Here is a 20,763-nt window from a genome sequence, read left to right as displayed (position 1 = left end):
TGTAAAACATTCTTCTTCAGCCCAGTCCAACAGGTCACAAAATACATAGATTTCGAAAAAGCAAAAGCTATCGCTTCTATCCGCTCCTTAAAATCGAGAATTATCCGTGAAACGAATAATTCTCGATTTTAGCGATGACGCTAAAAGAATAACCGGGCCAACCGATCCCGCGCATACCTTTCCCGCGCATACTGAGGGTATAAAAACCCAGCTGCACAGGATAAGACGGATCGTCACTCGATACTAACGAGTATGCTGATTAAGACCTGAGTGCCGTTTCTCAGACGGTTATCGTATTTCTGGAGAACAAGATACTGGTACGTCACGAGTGAGGGTAATGTAATAGGCAGATTAAGACCCCGAATTAGAACGGAACCATGTAATGAAACGAATTATTATGAAGTTCGAATGGAATGGTAATTATATGTCCTATAATCTCTTGTATTAATCTCTTGTAATATGTAGGTCCCCCCCTTCTCAAAAAGTGGTACCAATTTTTATAAACAATTTTTTTATAAATAAATTTTCAATTTTGAATATGTTAATTTAGAAGTAGTCTTATCGTAAAGTTCGGTTAAAGTAAAAATACATTAAAAATATTGGACCATTTTTCTATGAGGAAAATTTAAATTCAAAAAAGTTTTTAGACTTGCTACAAGAAGAGATTTTACCCAGACTTGCAGAAATAGCTCCAAATGAACAAGAAATTTGGTTTCAAATGGATGGACTATTTGAGTGGACCTGACTGTAATATTAAGTTGCCCTCGAGATCGGGAGATCTAGCTCCAAACGATTATTTTATCTGGGGGCATCTAAAATCAAAAATCTATTCTGATCAAAAATTTACAGATATTGAAGCATTAAAAATGTTAGACGAGAATTTTAGATTCGAGTGGGATACTGCTTAGTACAAAATGGCTTATTGTTTGAACATTTTCTATATTTTTATGTTTAGAAATTATCGTAAATTATTTTTGAAAATTATAGTAAAACTATATTGAAATGCTTTGAATTGTATAACCTGTTATAGTTTATTTTTATGAACGAGAGAGTAATTGGCATAATTTTAACTGGTAGCTCCGACCACTCCATGGGCGTGCTCAAGATTAATTGAAAAATTACTTTGAATAATTGTAAAAAATAAATGAATTATTTCAGTGTTATAAAGTGTTATGTGTATGTAAACAAAAGTGACCTCTTTTATCACACACTATATTAGAACTGACTGGCCTACATTAAAAAGGGTTTTAAAAAATTCACATTTTTTTTAATTTTTAAAAATTACAAAAGAGAAAAAGAGTTTTTAAAACCGTCTAAGGTATGTTAAATAGATGAATAAAAATATTAATATAAAACTTACAGCTACTTGTTATAAATCCAAATCAGATTCAGAAGATGAACTTTTAGAACCAAGATTTATAATAACTGGCTCGATCATTTTATCAGTAATATTGTCCAGCTTCCACATTTTTTCCTCTTCTTTAATAGTGTGATTTACTGCCTTTTCCCAGTTTTCAGGTTTTACATTATTTACGGCCTCCAAAAACAACTGTTTAACATCATGAATTTTAAAAGTGGTATTTTTTCTTGAAACTTCACTCTTTATCTGTGCCCATACCAGTTCAATCGGGTTTAATTCACAATGATATGGTGGGGATCTAAGTACTGTCATTCCACGATTTTTGGCAATTTCATCAATTTCGTATTTTTTAAATTTTTCTTTATGAAGGGCACACAACGAATAAAGTTCCTTTCTTATAGATCCGGGATGGTACGTAATATTTTTTGAACTCAGCCAATTCTGCAAGTCTTTTTTTAACCACTTGGTTGTGGGCAGTCCTTCTATAAGTCTGGAGTGATAACTTGCATTATCCATTACTATTACACAGTTCTTAGGAAGAAGATCTATCATTTGTTAGAACCATTCTTGAAAGACATCAGCGTTCATGTCTTCATGGTAGTCACCGGTACGAGTTGATTCAAAAGTTAATAAACCACCTTCAACAAAACCGTCTGAACTGCCCATGTGTACTATTATCCGCCTGCGTCCCTTTTCTGATGGTGATGATGGTTAAACCAGTAGATAAGTTATTTACAAAAGCGTGCCTTTGACTTGTAACAGTTTCATCCTGCCAAAATTTATTTGGTGTATGACCCTCGTTGATCCATGTTTCATCAAGATAAAATATTTTTCTTTTTTGGTTTCTCATTTCCTTTATGGTTCTTAGAAAATGTCTTCTCCATATGACAATATCGCTTCTTTCTAATAAAATAGACTTTCTGGGATTCTTTTTCCAGCGGAAGCCTATTTCTTTTAAAAGTTTCCATAACGTACTTCGACTCATTTCTGGGTAATCCTTATCATCTCGAACTGAGACAAGAACTTTATCCAATGTTGGAAATTCTTGTCTAAAGAAGAATTCATGCACTTTCCGAAGTCCTTCTTTAAAATGATATTCTATTTGAAATTTTGGTTTCCCTGGAGCATTACGTGGCATTTGAAAACTACCACATTTCTCTTCTTTAATAACTCTGTAAATCGTAGATTTCCCAACACCAAGTGTACTGCTAACTAACTCAACGGTCTCATCAACACTTTCACATAAACGTTTGTCTGTAAATGATTTAAAACAATTAAATATTAATGTTTTTTCATTAACTGTTAGAGGACCAATTTTTCGGCGTTTACACGGCACTTCCAAATTTTCCATAACACTAGTATACACAATAAATTGCACCTTGCAACTGAAGTACCTACTTTTAGTGAACTGTTAAGAATTTTGAATACGCCACTTGGACCTTCCTATATACAAAATGGAAAAACCCACTATCACATTTTCTGTGGAATAAGTTTAGAAGGTAATTATCTAGTCAATTACTGTCGTAGATTCCTGGAATTAAAGAATTAAATCTTTGATTGTTGAAACCCTTACTTCGTGGAATGCACTCATTTCAGATAAAATAAAACGTTTTATTTTATCTAAAGAATTAAACTTTATTTTGCAAATAGGTAGGTACTTATTAAACTTTTATTGGTTATATATAACCAATAAAATAAACATCTTACATTTCTTGCAAATTCATTAGTACCTGTTAACCTCCATCACTCCGACACTGGCAACCTTATTTAGGGATTAGTAACCCTCACAACTATTGTATTCTATTCTGCTCCAACCTTTATACCTGGTGGTCATACTCAATTTAAAATTGTTTTCCTATATACTTCTGTAAACTTGTTGACAAATATCTGTTTTTCATTGAGTCACCCGTATCAACAGTTTAGGGATTTGCATACATAATTTATTGTTTTATTACTCTCTCATACATAAAAATACACTATAAATAAAGATCTGGCAGTACTCGCACTATTGCCTGAATACAACATTATTGCGATTATTCGTGAACTGAGTAGGTACATTTCATCAACTTTATTGCTTTGTTAACAATATAATTTATTGTTTACAAAGTACTATTTATTGTTCACTAGTAGTAGTAGTATTTGTGAAAATTTGCTGTTTATAATTTAATCATAAAATAAAAATATTGACAATTCGAATATTGTCAAATAATATCAGAATCATCAATATGACCAAACGCAAAATTTTTGTACCGCGTGTGGTGGCCTGAAAAATGTATATTTTTGCAAAATTTTGGAGTAATTCGTAGAATAATTTTAACATTTGTTTTTAATAAAGATTTAATTCCTCTACAAATAGCTTCTTATGACATTTGATGTAAAATAATTAGGAAAGCAGGAATTCAATAATTTAGAATTTCCTATTGGGTTTCCTATGGTCCGTTTGGCGATTCACCATCCGGTATATGTATATATGTATATACATATAACCGAGAATGAATATAAAAGAGATCTCAAAATTAAGAATCACACTAAGTACTCCTTCAAATTCAATAATATGGGCGGTACTAGAGATGTGTTTATTTGACCACCCACTGTACCGTAATAATATTTTAATTAGTTACCTGCAAAGAAGGAGGTTGTGTTCTACTATAATAGCACTGTCTATAAATCTTCGGATTGGTTACTGTTATCAGTAAAGTGGAAAACAAGTTATTTAGGACCAGTAATGGTGATTGATATGTGTAATTAGTAGGTATGATACATTTGTAGACAGTTTTTATTTACGACACCGATAAAACAAGAATATTGAAAGTGTTTTTATATAAATACGTGTAATTTAGTAAATAAAGCAAATAATAAATATATAGTTTCATTTAAAAATTACTTAGTTGTTTTAAAATATTAAAATCACATGCTTCTGTTTTTGATTTCAGTCTGGAAATGGTTTTCAAAAACATTTAAATCTAAAAATTTATACAACTTCGTATTCTGATACAGTAGAAGTTTATAATAGTGAAATTCCTGATAAATTGGCAGAAACTGACGACGAAAACACAGTGGCACAGATAATTAAGACATATCAAAGTTTATTTTACTTAATAAAAATGTTAAATTACAGTTTTTTTCTTAAATTTATGTTTTTTTATGTACTAATTTACCATAGTTTAAAAAACTTTGTTTAAAAAAAATGTGCGCTTTGTCGCTTACGATGTTTTGTTAAAAACCCATAGTCTACATTTATTAAGTAACTTACCTCTCGTTAGTAATATGATTATCCCACGGATAAACCTGTGGACCAGTTGTAATGGATGGATATCGACATTCCTCGCAGCAACTGCAATATGTAGATGGAGGCATGGGAGGGCCCCTTACAGAGCCATGGTTGCTGGGCGGTCCAGAATGCTGTTGATAGAACGATCGGCATCGAAGTTCAAGTTGTTCCCAGTACATTTTCTTTTTCTCGTGACTAGAATAAGTCACAAAATTTACAATAATTAAAAGAAGCTGAGAGTGTTAAAACGAACAACAATATTAAAATGTGAATAAAACAAACAAAAAATAAAAGAAGCTAATGAGTTATCGTGGCCATCAGGAAAATGTGCCGAAGTAGAAATATTAGAAAAAAACATGACAGATTGACATACACAGGAGAATTAAAGAGGCAGCTGGAACATTTAAGAAAAAGGTATTGGAAACATAATAGACAAAAATAACAAAATATTAATTGAAAGTACAGAGAAAATAAATAGACGGGAAGAATATAAAAAGAGCTATTTGAAGACGACGAAAAAATGGAGACAATAGAACTAAGATGAAGAATAAATAAATGAAGATAAATAACGATAAAGTCATGGGACCAGATGAAATGTCTACGGAAATCTTAAGACTACTTGTCGTCTCCGGTGTAATTAATAAACGTATGAAAATGTGTTAGCAACTTGGTGCAAGTTTCCATGTTTATTAATTGTTCTAACTATTGCGCAATATGGTGTAATATTGCGTAGTTAGCCGGTACGCTCTTATTGTGGCATTGTCTTGAAGAGACAATGCCTTTATGATTTTATTGGTGGTGGAAATAAAACACAGTCTTTCTAAGAAGAAAAAAACTCAGCTCCAGAGTCTTAGAAAGTTTGCTGAGCCCTTCGAGCAAAGTGCTCTAGGGACCTACCCTACACGGGTAAAACCATGTACTAGACACTACTGACACTACTCGCTACTGACTTGAGATCCGAAAATGTCCCATATTTAAAGATAAATTAACTTTTATATGAAACTTTTTCATTTCTCAACCAATTAAATTTAATTATAAGTTCCAGAAGGAAGGGCGATGCACATCGAGGTGCGTGATTGGTGGCACCTGGATGACCTAATAGATTAACTGCAGATGCTACATTTATAGCCAGGATAATTAATGAGAAAGCATTGGAACACAACAAACATGGCTGTATGTGCTTTGTAGGTCTGACAAAAGCCTTTTTACTGCGTTAGATTAGAAGATGTGTTACAATCACCTACTAAACTAATAAACCAGTCATATAAATACAAGAGAACAGAATGCTAAAAATAAAAAGACATTAACACTAACAACAAAATGAAAATTAAAGTCGGGAATAACTATCATCTGAAGTAAATATCTTAGGAAACTGACCAATAAATAGCTTAAATTAACTACTCTTCAATCTAGTAATAGATAAAATGAAGAAAAAAGATTTAAAAAGGTAGGAAAAGGACACAAGGTGGATAGAAAACCATTAAAAATCATTTGTTAAGCATACGACGCATATCCTAATCTCAGAAAACGAAGATGACCTATAGTGTATGGTACAAACATTCAAAACTCTGGTTAAGACATAAAATAAATGTGAAAAATAAATTAAATTAATTATCATGTGCAGTCCAGAGAGAAAGAGGTTTAAAAAAATTTAGAAAGCAATCCATCGACCAAAAAATACATTTGTTTACTCACCTTAAAAGCTGGTAGACTAGCATACAGGAAAAAATACAAACTAATATCCCACTAACGGATAATCCAAACATGGCTCTAAGGCATGAGTACAGTGCACCATGGATGACTTCACAATCAGGAGTTGAATCAAAAACATATCTCATTCCTGAAATAAAAATAAAGTTGTTAAGGTATACAAGGTGAGTACAAAGCCTATCAACACTAGGATTACTATCAAAGAAAATTACAAGTGTATTTGTGGAGCGACGGGTTATCGGGCTACTGAAGTGAAGAAAAACTAAAGGATATTGTTTGTTTATTTTGTAGTATGCAAACTCAATTTTAGCAAATTACTGTTTGAATATGTTTTTCATACTATTTTTTATATATTTTTTTAAATATTTGCTTTTTTTTCCATTGACTCAGAATTTATATCAGCCCGAGTGACTGAAGAGATAGGGGCACCGAAATAACAGTTCAATTACTCTCTTATTATGTAAACACGTTTTGTGAGACTGTAACCGCGAATTAATATCTGGCCACTGATCACGGTTATCGACGTTAGCAAGGAACGGTAGTTCCGGTGATTTATAAATCACGGTAACTGAATCACCGGTAGTGAAATCACGCTCCATGACTACTGCCATTACATGTTTGACGTAAATGTCCGCAAATATCGTATTATTGTCTATGAGTCTCCCAAAACAACACACAAAACATATATTGGACTGAATGAACTTTTAGAACTTCCTAGTTGTTTTCATTAATTTCTCCAGAAATCGTTAAGTTAAATCAACAATCAAAATATTAAACATTTTACTTACCCTCATCAGCAACCGCGTGAGCTTCTAACAATACAGAATAACAGGTACATGTTCTGGTCTTTTGAGTGTAGACACATTCTCTTAGCGTTTGTAATCTGTTCATGTGGATGACCGTTGTTGTAATTGTCACTAATACGCAGGTTAAGGCACATACCAAGCAACAAAGACCACATACTTTAATCTAAAAAACAAGGAAATGTATCAGTAAAAAGGCCCAGTGCAAAAATTCTTTATGTAAAGAAACAAACGTATCATCTTAGAACATGATATTAAAAAAAGATATCCTAAGCAAGTACATTCCACAATGGGAATTGAAACAAAAAGTAAAATCGCACAGGGTGTTTTTTTACTAAATCAAAATTTTACCATTACATACATTATTTTCCAAAAAAGAAAAGTACTTACCAAATAACTATAACGATTTTTTCTTCTGGCTAGACTCATCACACAAATTCCTGTTAACATTAACTGAAAAAGAACAAAATATTTAAGGTACACAAACATATAATAAGATATAAATAAGGATAATAGGAGAGAGAGAGAGAGAGAGATTGTAAATAAGATTGTTGTACTTACCATGGTTGCAGGCACAAACGTTGGTATCGTTTCAAAATAACCAAGAGTGGAAGTATAGGACCGAAGAAGAAAATAAACAGCCAAAAATAAAGCTCCCAAAATTGTAGATAATCCTCCGCAGGCACAGCACCAGAAGACATATTTTCTGATACCCCCTCCACCGCCATGATTTGCTAAAAAATACACAAATATACATCTCTGTGACAAAAATAAAGTAAAAAAGTATTTTTTATGTTGGTAGTTGTATTAACTCAATTATGTTACAGTTTACCAAAAACTAGAAGTAGGCTAGTTTTTTGCAATTGATAATAAATAATTTATTTTCTAAGCGCACATCTTTCAAATTATAGCCATTAGACCCGAGTATTATACTTTTTTGAAATCAGCTCTTTTTATCGATCTAAAAATGTCCTTAAATACAGGGTGTTACTTTAAAAAAAAAGTGCCGATGACGTCATCACTGTAATGTGTATCACCTTATGTAATGTGTATAATGAAATTTTATTGTAAAATGTAGAACATTAAATTTAAAAATCGACGTGTTTTAGATTTTTTTAAAAAGGCTTTGCATTTAGGAAATATCGAATTTATTTCATACTTTACGGACACACTGTATATTAGTTGACATGATTATTGTTTTCTTTTTTTAGTCAGGTATTCTACAAACTGTACATAATAGGTGAAGGGTAACATAGGTTAAATTAATTACAAATTGTATATTTTTTTATAACAAAGTAGAGATTAAAGTGGGTTGTACATAATATCTGTGTTATAAGTATCATTGTTTTCGTCTTATTTTCATAAATTAGTTAAAGCAACCATTACAGCAATATAATATACTTTGGAAAGTAATTTACTGGCGCCCACAATTTTCTTTTTAGTTCGTTCTTTATTTCAGTACTCTCTTCTGGTTCAATTCTCCTAAATTATATCAGTCTGTCATATTCATTTCCAGCTTACTGTCTTTTAGAGGCATGAAAATTGGCCGAATACTTCCTGAGTTTAATTGGTCGTTCTCTGGCATAGCCTACTAGCCAAGCTGCCTCACAATAATGTGTTGAAAGCTCTTCTCTTCCATTTTTGTTACTTTGGCCACTACATCCGCCATTTATTTATAAATAAAAAATTAGGATATTTTTGTAAAAAAAGTTGTTTTTCAATAATAAATATTTTTTTCTTGAATTTTTTTATTATTTTCAAATACTCTCTCATTTGGACTTATGTTATTGCAAATAACAGCTTTCTGGGATTAACAAATAAAATAAAATTTAAATAATTAAACGAATCGTTTTAAAATATTTATCACTAAAGCTCGGATTATAGGCAAAATGCCTTTTTTGCCTATTTTGCCTATTATAATTGTTTTTTGCACTTTTTGCCTTTTTTTCGTAAATTTTGCCTATTTGTGCCTTTTTTCAAATTTCATGGTACTACCCATGATATTATTCTATTACTAAACCATTCTATAATAAAATTTTGGGTCAATAATAAAATATCAATGGTTTGTTTATATAACAGATTTCTAGGAAAATGTACCTGATCAAGACTTGAGGGTTAACTATTTGGAAATCCCTAAGCTTTATTAGTTTATTATCTATCAGTTGTAAAAGTCGGTTACTGTATCAGAGTTTAGTCATAAATTGCTATATCCTAGTTTAGTTTTGTTGCGTATACCGAAAAGCAAAGAACACGTTTTAAAACGTTTTAGACATTTGTGTGAAAATATGACATCTAAATTAAGGCTATGGATCGCACCTTATTCGGAACTTTCTCTAGAAGCAGATGGAGCATTTTGTAAACCATGCGGCAAATCGGCAAGTTTTATTTTTTCTCTTTTTCTCTCGTCCCACAACATAACTAAATTCTAAAGCGGTTTTAGAATTCTAATTATTTTTTTTTTAATTCTCAGATTTCGAGTGAAAAAAAGTACTTTATTGACCAGCATTGTGGAACCCCACTTCATAAACGTAATTTGGAAAAATTAAATTCTTCTAAGTTAGCCCAAATATCTCTGCGGGATAGTTTAAGCAGTTCAAAAAAAAGGAGGAAGACGCATTTAAATTTGATTTATGTCAGATGATGATTGCATCCAACATTCCTCTATATAAAGTTAATAACCCTAGTTTTAAATGCTTTTTCGAAAAATATCTTAATAAATCCTTACCCGACGAGAGTACATTGAGAAAACATACTGTGGAAAAATGTTATGTGGAATGTATTTCAAAAATTAAGCGGGAGTTAGAGGGCAATTTTTTGTATATTATCGTGGATGAAACGACAGATGTATGCGGCAGGTATATAGCTAATTTAATGATTGGAATTTTGAACGAAAACTTTGCGAGAAAACCTTATTTAGTTGCCGTTAAAGAATTGGAAAAAACAAACAATTTAACAATAAGTCGATTTATACAAGATAGTTTAACAAACCTCTTTTTATCCAACGCTATACCAGTGAATAAAATAGTTTTAATGGTTTCAGATGCTGCATATATGTTATGTTAAAATGTTATGCTGCATATATGTTAAAAGCTGCTGTTAATTTATAATAATAATAGTCTCCCATTTTATACCGCTTCGCGGCTTTGGGAGTATAGCAGGGTAGTCTGCTATATCTAGGGCCTACGGTATACAAGGAAGGTAACATGGCCAGTGCTACGCTTCAACCGCCTATTATTACCCCTGGTTTTACACAAGGTACTCATTTTATTCAGGCTGAGTCGACTTGGGGCCTATAGACATTTTTTAAAAATGTCTAGTTATTCTTGCCGGCGGTAGGATTCGAACTCCGGACCACCATCGAACTTTAAATTGCTGTTAATTTAAAGATTTTTTATCCTAATTTAAGTCATTGCACTTGTGTAGCCCACGGGGTAAATAGAATTGCTGAAGAAATAAGAAATCTGTTTCCGTTGGTAAATAATTTTATAAATTTTATGAAAAAAGTTTTTGTAAAGGCTCCGTTGAGAGTGCAAATATATAAAGAAAGACTTCCCGGTGTCCCTTTACCACCTAAACCAGTAATTACAAGGTGGGGAACCTGGCTTAAAGCAGTTTTTTTTTACTTTGAACACTGCAATGAAATAGAATTAGTTATGTCAGAATTTGATGATGATATTTCCGAAGCCATTCGAGAAGCAAAAAAAAATATTAAAAAATCCCAAATTGAATCAGGAACTCACTTATATCAATGACAATTATAAATTAATAGTTACCACAATTACCTTATTAGAAAAACAAGAGATAAATTTATGTGAGTCAGTAAAATTAATAGATAATTTAAAGACGAAAATTAAATCGGCACCTGGAAGTAACGGTCAATTAATTTAAAAAAAAAATGACATATGTTTTCGACAAGAATGAAGGTTTTTCGTTTTTATCTAATGTTGCTAAAGTTTTGAATGGGACATTTTCCGAGGAATTTCAAATTATGCCAGATTTATTATCCGCTCTGAAATATGCTCCAATTACATCTGTCGATGTCAAACGTTCGTTTTCAATGTACAAATTAATTTTAAGTGATCGAAGACATAGTTTTAAGACCGAAAATATTGAAAAACATTTAGTTGTTTCTATTAATGATAAAATTTTAAGTGGTTACAATGTTTAATTATTAATTTACAGTTATTTAGTTACTATAGATAAATTCACATTCAGATGGCAGCGTTCCAGAGATAGGCCTGTACTTTCTATATGCCAGAAATAACTACATTGTTGTCAGTTTTTAATCGTACCTACAATCGTACGTTATGGGCCGGCTCCTATAAAAGAATTATAATTTCGGAAATATTTATGAATGTGAAACGGAAAAATACTACATTTTTTTAATTATATAATTTTTCTGTTGGTATTTTAAAAATAGAAAGTTATATTTCGGAAATCTGGTCTTTTCGGAATTATATCTTCTGTTCAAAATTGTTTACAATTCGTGGAAATGAAATAATTATTTGTATTATCCGTTTTTGATCTTAATGTCCTTTTAATGACACACTTTCTCTACCTGCATTTACGGTTACAGACATTAAAAAATAATTTAGAATTAAAAAAATATACCTATTTATAAATTCAAAATTATTGTCTAATGCCAGCAATTATAAATTCAGGTAAATACTTGAGAGTCATTAAAAGAATTTTCAGTTGATATCAGACGTTTGTGTCGTGTCAGTGTCAAAATGGCCGCGAGTGTAATAAAATTCAAAAACGGTAATTTGTTAAATAGTGAATGCAAAAAAATAGTGTTAAATGTTTTTAACTATTTATCAAACAGTAATAATGATAAAAGTGTATCAACAATAGTGCGGGAAGTTTCTGCTATGACTGGAGTCTCTGAGCGAACGATATTCCGATATAGAAGTGAAAGTAAAAATGGTCCACTCGTAACTCCTATAAGAAAAAAAAGAACCGGTTATTTGAATAGTCGTGAGAATAGATATGATGAAGCAACTCGGTCTAGAATAAGACAAGTAGTGCACGGTTTTTTTATGGACAATATTCCTCCAACCCTTGACGTAGTACTAGAAAAAATTAAGCAAATGGAGCATCTTCCAAATTTTTCCAAGAGTACGTTGAGAAGACTATTGCACGACATGGGTTTTATATATGGCAAACAAGGTAGAAATTCAATATTAATAGAAAAACAAGAAATAGTCGCTTGGAGGCGTCACTATCTCCGGGAAATAAAGAAACTGAGGAACGAAGGAGCCAATATCATTTATATGGACGAATCATGGGTTAATACTGGAATAACCAATGGGCAAGTATGGCAAGAACTGAAGCTCTGAAGATGAACTAGATTATGAAAATGAAGATGATTGAAAATTGTTTTTCGGGGGTATTCTTTTCTCAGTAAAGGTAATAAAATATTTAGTTGATCTGGTTGAAATGTAGCACACTTAAATAACTCATTAATCGACATAATTTCAAGTAGTTATATTAGACGTCATTATGCAAAAAATAAAGTTATGAACATTTAATAAATTAGTGCACAATTGAGGCCCCTAGAACACAAGGGGTGTAAGTGCCAAAAACAAAGTTTTGAAAAATCTTTGTTCAAAGTTCGATATAAATTTAAAAACCTAGATAGCACTTTTTCAGTTTTCAGCATGTTTTCAATGACATGTAATTTTTGATGGTGTTATTGTTGTTAATGTAGAAAGTTTGAAGCCAAAAGTACGTGCCTGTTGTTAGATATCAGTTGCTAAGTGATAAGCAACTGCACTTACACCCTTGTGTTCTAGGGGCCTCAATTAGGGGTTTTTTGCAATTATCTCAGTCATTTGTTTATGTATTTTAATTTACAAACTAAAAAATTAAAAAACTGTTTAAGATCTGCAACATTTATTTGAAACATTTTTCTCTAAAATGCACGAGGAACAAAATAGGCAAAAAAATGATTTTTTCCAAACTTCATCTTTCTTTAAAAAATAAACAAAGCAAAATTGGCTGTAATTCTTCAAGGAATTATCATCAGTTATCCCTTATCTACCGTTTAGAACATTAAAAAACCTGTAGAATATTTTTCATATTTTTTTCCCTATTAATTGCGGTACTATGTATGAAAGCATTTTAGGAATTATTACCATTTATTTCATTCACGAATTTTCTATTAACAACTTTAGCTTACCTAAACATATCTTAGTTTACCGTGAGTTTGGCCCTGCTTATTTTACAAAAGTAGCAAAACTTACAATGGCAGTAGAATTGGCAACGCTGTTATCCTATATCCGTACACTGCCATCTCAACGTGACTTTATCTATAGTTTATTTATACTAATGTTATGATTATGTTGTGTAAATATACCTGCCTTAAGTAAATATTACGTTAATTCACTTTGTACAATAAATAATAAGTTATATTCCTTTATTGCCTATATTTTGCCTAAATGTAATATTCCTGCCTTTTTTAATAAAAATCTTTGCCTATATAGGCGCCTTTTTCTTCAATTTTTGTTGCCTATAAATCCGAGCTTTATTTATCACATATTAAACGCTATAAATAAATTAATTTTTTTTTAATTTTGTCCTTTTTGCATTTAGTTAAACAACAAATAGGTATAGACATTTTTACAAATCGTCATTTTGAAGCTTTTTGTATGCTGTAAAAGATGGTTATACCAATAAGCTTTCGAAAGCTTATGTTTTTCAAGGATAAAATAGAAGCGCCAAAAACAACATGTTTTCACACTAATTTGGAAATAAAAATAATATCAATCAATAAATCTCACGTAGGAAATGGTTAGAATATGTTTGTATAAGAAGTATTATACATCAAAAAAACCATTCAGTACCCTGGCTTTTTGAGTATTACCAACAGGGTATATTTTTCCTTATTACGCTGGACTATAATATAACATGTAATTACAACAATGATTAATTTAATAAATCTTTTTTTTTAGACGTCACCTGTCAAAATAATATAGGGTTTCTTTTTTATGACAACATAATCCTATATTAAAAATTATGCTCCACACTACTTCAACTAGGTTCACTAGACAGTTTCAATATTATTCTTAGTTTAACCTTCATCAATCTACCTGTAGATTTATTTACACAGATTTATTTTCTTACCTGCATGGGGTAAATGATGAGGGTAAGGTTGTAAAGTAGGGGGTATGTGGTACTGCACCACTTGCATTACAGGATAGCCGTGCATTTTGTTTAATTCGCATAACCGTTCACAAGAGCATTGCTCCGCGTAACCTAAGACGTAAGGTGCACACTATTATTGTCGCTTTTGTTATTTTATCACAAACACGATAACACCACATTTTATTATTTTTAACAAAACAGCCCCAAAAAAAAGATGAGCTGCGGATCTTGTCAGCTTTTTACAGAAGCTGCGAATCTTATATGAATTTTGATTTTGGAGGGACATCAATTCCGTGTTCAGGGCAGGACTCACATTCTAGCGTCGCTCTTCGCGTTGACACATACTATTCAATAATAATTCTCGAATCAATATTAAATTTTGACAATCTATTAAGACAGTACCTCTTATTTTATATAATACATGCAATATTCTCTTCTCTTGCACTTGAATATTTTGTTATCTGTTGATTTATTGATGCAAGGATCCAGTGCGATAGAAAGGAATACTTAAGAAAATTATACATACAAAAAATATCTAAAGGTTGTGTAATATTACAACATTGTTTTTAACTACAGTAGAAACCCTCAATTCAGAAGAGTGATTTCATAGTTTAAACGCCGAATATCCTCAAATTTAAATGTACACAGCGGCCCTCGAAAACTGCCTGTTTTCTCGATTGCAATTTGGGTTTCCTCATAAGAAATTACAGAATATATAAAGTAGTATATTTATTTGTGCTTCTCTATAGTAGACTTGACCAGAAGTTGTCGTACAGTGTAGCCAAATCTTGTTCACAAGTAGTAATTATGGTCATATAAAACCTGTATTCTTCCACGCAGCGATTATTACCGTCATAAAAATACCAAAAAACATGATTTTTTCAGTAGTAAAAATTAAACACAAAATTGTAATAAAATAAATTTTATTTATATGTTCCGTTTCGTTACGTATTTAAATTTATAAAATAAAAATCGATATTTTAAAACATTTTTTTTCAATCGTTTGGCAATGTTGGAATTAGCGAGGGAACTCGGTTTTACAATTCGGATCCAGACATGCAGTAAAACTAGTTTTTATTATTTTTTGCCGAAGAAATGAACGAAGAAAACATTGGTGTTTCTATGGGTAAATAGTGCATGTGTTTTTGTGAGTATATTTTATGTGATAAGTTTGTAAACTTATTGTTGTCAATACTGTTTTATCAATACTGTATTGTAGTATTGATAAAACCTGTTATTGATAATAAGAGTGTTATAGTTTGTCGTTTTATAGTAAATATTTAGTTATATTGTTAATAACAATAAACGTTGAAAATGTTAACGTCCGAAGAGAAGGTAATGATACGAAACGTTTATGAAGGAATTGTCGGCAGAAAAATGGCATTAAACGTTAGCCAAGCGGTCGACATTTGTAGCAGTTTAACAAAAGTATCCGTTAGCTGTATTTATCGTATACTTAAAAATACATCGGAAAATAAAAAGCAAGAAAAAGGTAAAACTAGAGGTAGGAAAAGCATTGTTTTGGATGACGAGACAAGGAATATTATACGTCGAAAAATTCATTCATTTTATTTTCGGAGTGAAATTCCAACACTGAAAAAAGTTTCTCAAGAGCTCGAAAATGATGATTCTTTACCCAAGATATCTCGTAGGGTCTTAATCAGGACCATGCACGAAATGAACTTTCGATACGTAAAACGCAACAGAAAAAGTATGCTATTAGAAAAAAATGAAATTATTCTGTGGAGAAGAAAATATTTAGAAGAAATACGAAAAATTCGCAGCACTGGATGCAAAATATATTATTTGGATGAAACCTGGATTAACGAAGGTCATACAGTTGGAAAAGTTTGGCAAGATTTAAATGTAAAAAGTAAACGCGAAGCATTTATATATGGCTGGTCTACAGGATTAAAGGCTCCATCAGGAAAGGGACGGCGTTTAATCATCACCCATATAGGAAGTGATACAGGGTTCCTTGATGATGGTTTGCTTCAATTTGAGTCGAAAAAAACAGGTGATTATCATGAAGAAATGACTTCTGAAGTATTTGAGCGCTGGTTTAAGAGAATCTTACCAAAATTGGAATCTGGGTCTGTGGTTGTTATGGACAATGCGCCATATCATAGCCGCAGACTAGAACAATTACCGACGACGGCATGGCGGAAAGGGAGAATTCAAGAATGGCTTACAGAAAAGGGGATTGCATACGAAGAATCAATGCTCAAAATTCAACTACTTGACATTGCACGGTTAAGGAAAAGTGAATATCTTATCTTGTTGTGGATGAAACTGCAAAAGATTATGGTGTTAAAGTTCTGCGTCTACCACCTTATTATTGCGAACTTAATCCCATTGAACTTATCTGGGCGCAAGTGAAAGGAGAAGTAGCACGCAATAACAAAACCTTCAAATTAAACGAAGTTGAGGAACTTTTGATTCAAGCAATCCTCCATGTAACTCCAGAGAAATGGGCTAAATGTATAGGCCACATAATTAAAGAAGAATATCGTATTTGGGAACTTGACACTCATGTCGAAGTTTTACTAGAGCCAATTATAATTACACTAGGTGAAGATAATGACAGCGATAGCAGCACTGCATCTTCAGATTTAGACAGCGAATAATATTTTTTAATAGTTTAGTAGGAACATCAGCATAAAAAAACCAAAAACAAAAAAAAAACGAGAAGAACATAGTAAGTGTGTATAGTGTTTGTGTTAGAATAGAACAATGTTTTGTTACATCCAAAATTATTTTTATTTTGTTTTTATAGAATTTTATTTTGTTTTATAGGATTTTATTTTGTTTTGTTTTATACTGTTTAAGTGTTTTGTTTATTTTATTTAATGGGAAAATATGGCTTTTGGCGAACACCCATTTAAAAAAAAGTAACGCGCCACAAGACATACCTATCGGGTGGTGTGGAAACTGTCTTAAAATTTGTTTTAAAAACATTTCATTGTGTAACTCTTTAAGGGCGGATCACGTCAAAATACGTTTTAGCGTAACTTCCGCGGCAACCAGGTGGCATCAGTAAGCTTTCTGCAAAATTACTTGTTTTTTATAGCTTTTTGTTTGTGGCATTCTGTATTTTTAGGAGACAGTAGGGAATAAGCCACAAAATATTTATTCATAGGTTTAATTTACTGACGTTTCGATCTCTATATAAAGAGATCGTTTTCAAATATACAAATGATAGCAATATTTATTTTTTTTGTGGCTTTTTGCTTGTGGCATTCCTATTTTTAGGGAGAATGTTGGAAATAAGCCACAATACATCTATTTACATGTTTATTTTACTGACGTTTCGATCTCTATTACAGAGACCGTTTTTAAAGTTAAGAAAAAAAAGAAAATAATATAAGAATATATAAATATATAATAATAAACAAATAAAATAAATATAACTATAATTTATATCTTTGAAAACGGTCTTTGGATATAGAGATTGAAACTTCAGTAAAAACCAGATAAATATATTGTGGCCTATTTTGAACAATAATATTTAAACAATATAATATAATTAACGTTGAAATAAAAGTGAGTGAACGCCACTGGATTTTCATACGTCTTTCCCCACTTCTACGCCTTCAAACGATGACTCACTCTCCCAAATAGTGAAATTAGAGTTTAGATAGGACTATAGAGTAAAACAACAACTGAGGGGTGTAAAATCAGAGGCAGCCACTCTTCACTTTTTCTTGTTTTGAGTTATTAACGCCATCTGTTGGGTTTTTTATTATCTGTTAGATAAAACTATTTGTAAGAATCAAAAGCTGTCTTAACTTTATACAAATCGCAGTGAAAGTTCATGTTGGGATCAAAAGCATCAATCTCCATGGCTGAGTGTGTACCAAACACGGCAATCTCCGGTGCAGCCAATAAGAACCACGTAGCGTACGCGCGTGATGATCACATGATTGGATTTGCCGTTACATCGTGCTATTATAATTTGTTTTAGTTTTGGGAGTCGTTACATTGCTTTTGTGCTTTTCCTAAACTTTATTTGTGTCTAAGAAATTAGTTTTATATACAAAAAAAGTATTAATTTTTTATCATGGCAGTTAATGCTTCTCCTGTCACACCAACAAAGGCAAGGAAGCGAATAAGACAACCTAAAAAATGGAAGAAACACTTTGCAAAACGTCTAAGGTGAGTACTTTTGTGAATGTTATGATTCCATTTCCAAGCCGTTGTTGAATTTTGATATTTTGTTTTTCGTTTTTGTTAAAATTTGAACCCATTTCAGTACTTATGTTCATAATTATTTTTTGTTGTAGATATTCTGCGAAGAATATGTCAGAATACCCAACATGTGGTCACAATTCAAAAACAAATAAGTTCTGCAGAAATTTCATAGCTTACTTTATGAGACCAAATATAAAGCGACTTAACATGCCTTTCTGTTTATATACCAATTAAAATGTACTGAATCCCATTACTGCCGTTCAGTGACGAAAATAATGTGTCTTCCATCTGAACTCAGCGTCTCAAAATTGTATTTAATGTACTGCTCATACAATTTCATCGGAGACTGTGGAGAAATCGTGTTTTCGCTATATATTTAACAGAAAATATAATTTGAGCTTTAAAACTACAAGAACTAATGTTTGCTCAAAATGTTTAGAGCTCAGTGAGCGCATTAATTACGAGAAAAATGAACAATCTAAAATTAAACTAATGACTCAAAAACGGCTCCATAAACTTCGAGCGAAAGCATTTTTCCAATTTATTCAAGAAAACAGAGAAGACGTAGTCACTTTGTCGTTTGACTGCCAAAAAAATTTGGTCCTCCCCAAAGTTCCTGATCAAAGTGCTTATTATTCAAGGCAGTTTTATTTTTATAAATTTACTGTTGTTGAAGGTTCCTTAAAGTCTCCAATTTCAAAGGAAAATGTATTTTCATATTGTTGGACTGAGGACATATTTGGCAAAGGATCAAATGAAATTTTCTCTGCAGTCTTTCATCGACTCAATGACACTGATTTTGGCAACATGTCAAAGAAGGAACGATTGGTCGCCGATGGATGCAGTGGCCGAAATAAAAACTCGATAATGATTGGTATATGCTGCAAATAACTAGCCGAGAGCGCACCACCAAATGCTAAATTACTTGAGTTAGTTTTTCCTGTAGTTGGTCACTCATTCTTACCATCCGATAGAGTTTTCGGTCAAATTGAGAAGAATGTACGAAAACGAGAAGTAGTAAGGACACCTGGCGAATACAAGGAAATTATTTCCGAATTTTCTACGGTCATTGATATGAAACAGACCTGTGTTTACGATTGGAAGTCTGCTTTTCAAGAGATTCTTAAACCTGTAGGAGTATTTGAGTTTTCAGTTTAGGGATTCTGAAGGTACATTTTAAAACGATGTAGGACAGGAAATGTTTTAATACGAGGTGAAATTCATTACAAAAACTATTTCGAATCTTTTGTAAATATCACCCGAAAAGGCAATCAGATTAGCACTATCAATCCAAAAAAAACTTATCCCTGGTTGTCACAAAGTAAATAATTTAAAACTGAGTGATGTGCGAAATCTTTTGGCCAAACATTTTGGTTTAGACTGGACACAACTCGATTAGCTTAAAGAGCTTTTTCAACATTATGAACAAGAAGCAAACGAGAACTACTTGGAGAATCCTATTCCAGAGTTAGAGTCTGTCGAAACCTGTGAATATACATCCAAACTTCCGGATATTTTAGTTTAAGTGATATGTATAGAAATTGTTTACATATTATATTTATTGTTCAATATCAAAATATATTTTTTTCACTAAGTAACCGACACAATAATGTTTTATTAGTTTCAAAGCTGGCAATATCCTTATAGATCATTTTCATATCCGTCAATATCCAAGCATTGCAAACAAAAACGGCAATCTCCAAACTAACATATTAAAAAAAGGAAAAGAAATAATTTCTTGAGTTCCCTTTCTAGACATCCGATCACAAACCAAATTTTATATAATTATTCATCAGTTTTATTGTTTTAATTTAATTTTGTTAGTTTCTACAGTTTTTCGCGGTTTCCCAAAATTATGGAAATGTGAGATTGCCGACTTTGATTTTACATCCCAAGACAGGGAGCATAAGATCGAAAAAAGAGACACGAAATTTACTTAGCAAGAGCAGTGTGCGCTAGTAGCCATCTCTATGTGAAGAAACATGAAGTTAAGCTTACTCGAAGCCTTAGGATGATGTTTGGAATACCTTTTATACAATACATAGCAACCACAATATTTTATGCGCCATTTTAACTTTGAATATTCAAAGTTTATGTAAAGAAATTTTGGTTTAATTTCCATTTCAGGAGAGTCGTCCATAAAGCTTTAAAAATGCAGTACAAACGCGTACTTCTTGGAGGGACAAGAGAAGGAAGTATTTTATTCGCTTGCTCCAAAAGTAATATAAAATCTTCAGTTGCGTGTATCTCTGGAACACCTCAAGGGGTTTTAATGTTTCTTT

The 20,763-nt window shown here is 31.8% G+C and overlaps 1 protein-coding gene across 2 annotated transcripts in view; it reads right to left on the bottom strand.

The window, feature by feature from the left end:
• The window catches only part of LOC140444024 (uncharacterized), a 53,011-nt gene that overhangs the window by 9,522 nt on the left and 22,726 nt on the right, over nt 1–20,763 (bottom strand). Inside the window, exons 1-6 of one of the 2 annotated variants that reach the window (XM_072535607.1) lie at nt 14,270–14,541; nt 7,706–7,878; nt 7,535–7,597; nt 7,130–7,310; nt 6,327–6,471; nt 4,614–4,826 (exon numbers count right to left, since the gene is read on the bottom strand). In XM_072535607.1, coding sequence (XP_072391708.1) covers nt 4,614–4,826; nt 6,327–6,471; nt 7,130–7,310; nt 7,535–7,597; nt 7,706–7,878; nt 14,270–14,354 — 860 coding nt within the window. In that variant the 5' untranslated portion in view covers nt 14,355–14,541. Of the gene's footprint in view, nt 1–4,613; nt 4,827–6,326; nt 6,472–7,129; nt 7,311–7,534; nt 7,598–7,705; nt 7,879–14,269; nt 14,542–20,763 lie in introns of those variants that run through there. The other variant, XM_072535606.1, reaches the window with a different exon arrangement.

This window comes from Diabrotica undecimpunctata, chromosome 6 (assembly GCF_040954645.1).
Source record: "Diabrotica undecimpunctata isolate CICGRU chromosome 6, icDiaUnde3, whole genome shotgun sequence".
NCBI lineage: Eukaryota > Metazoa > Arthropoda > Insecta > Coleoptera > Chrysomelidae > Diabrotica > Diabrotica undecimpunctata.
The sequence above is the reverse complement of the archived record's forward strand: the minus strand, read 5'-3'. Positions and strand labels throughout refer to the sequence as shown.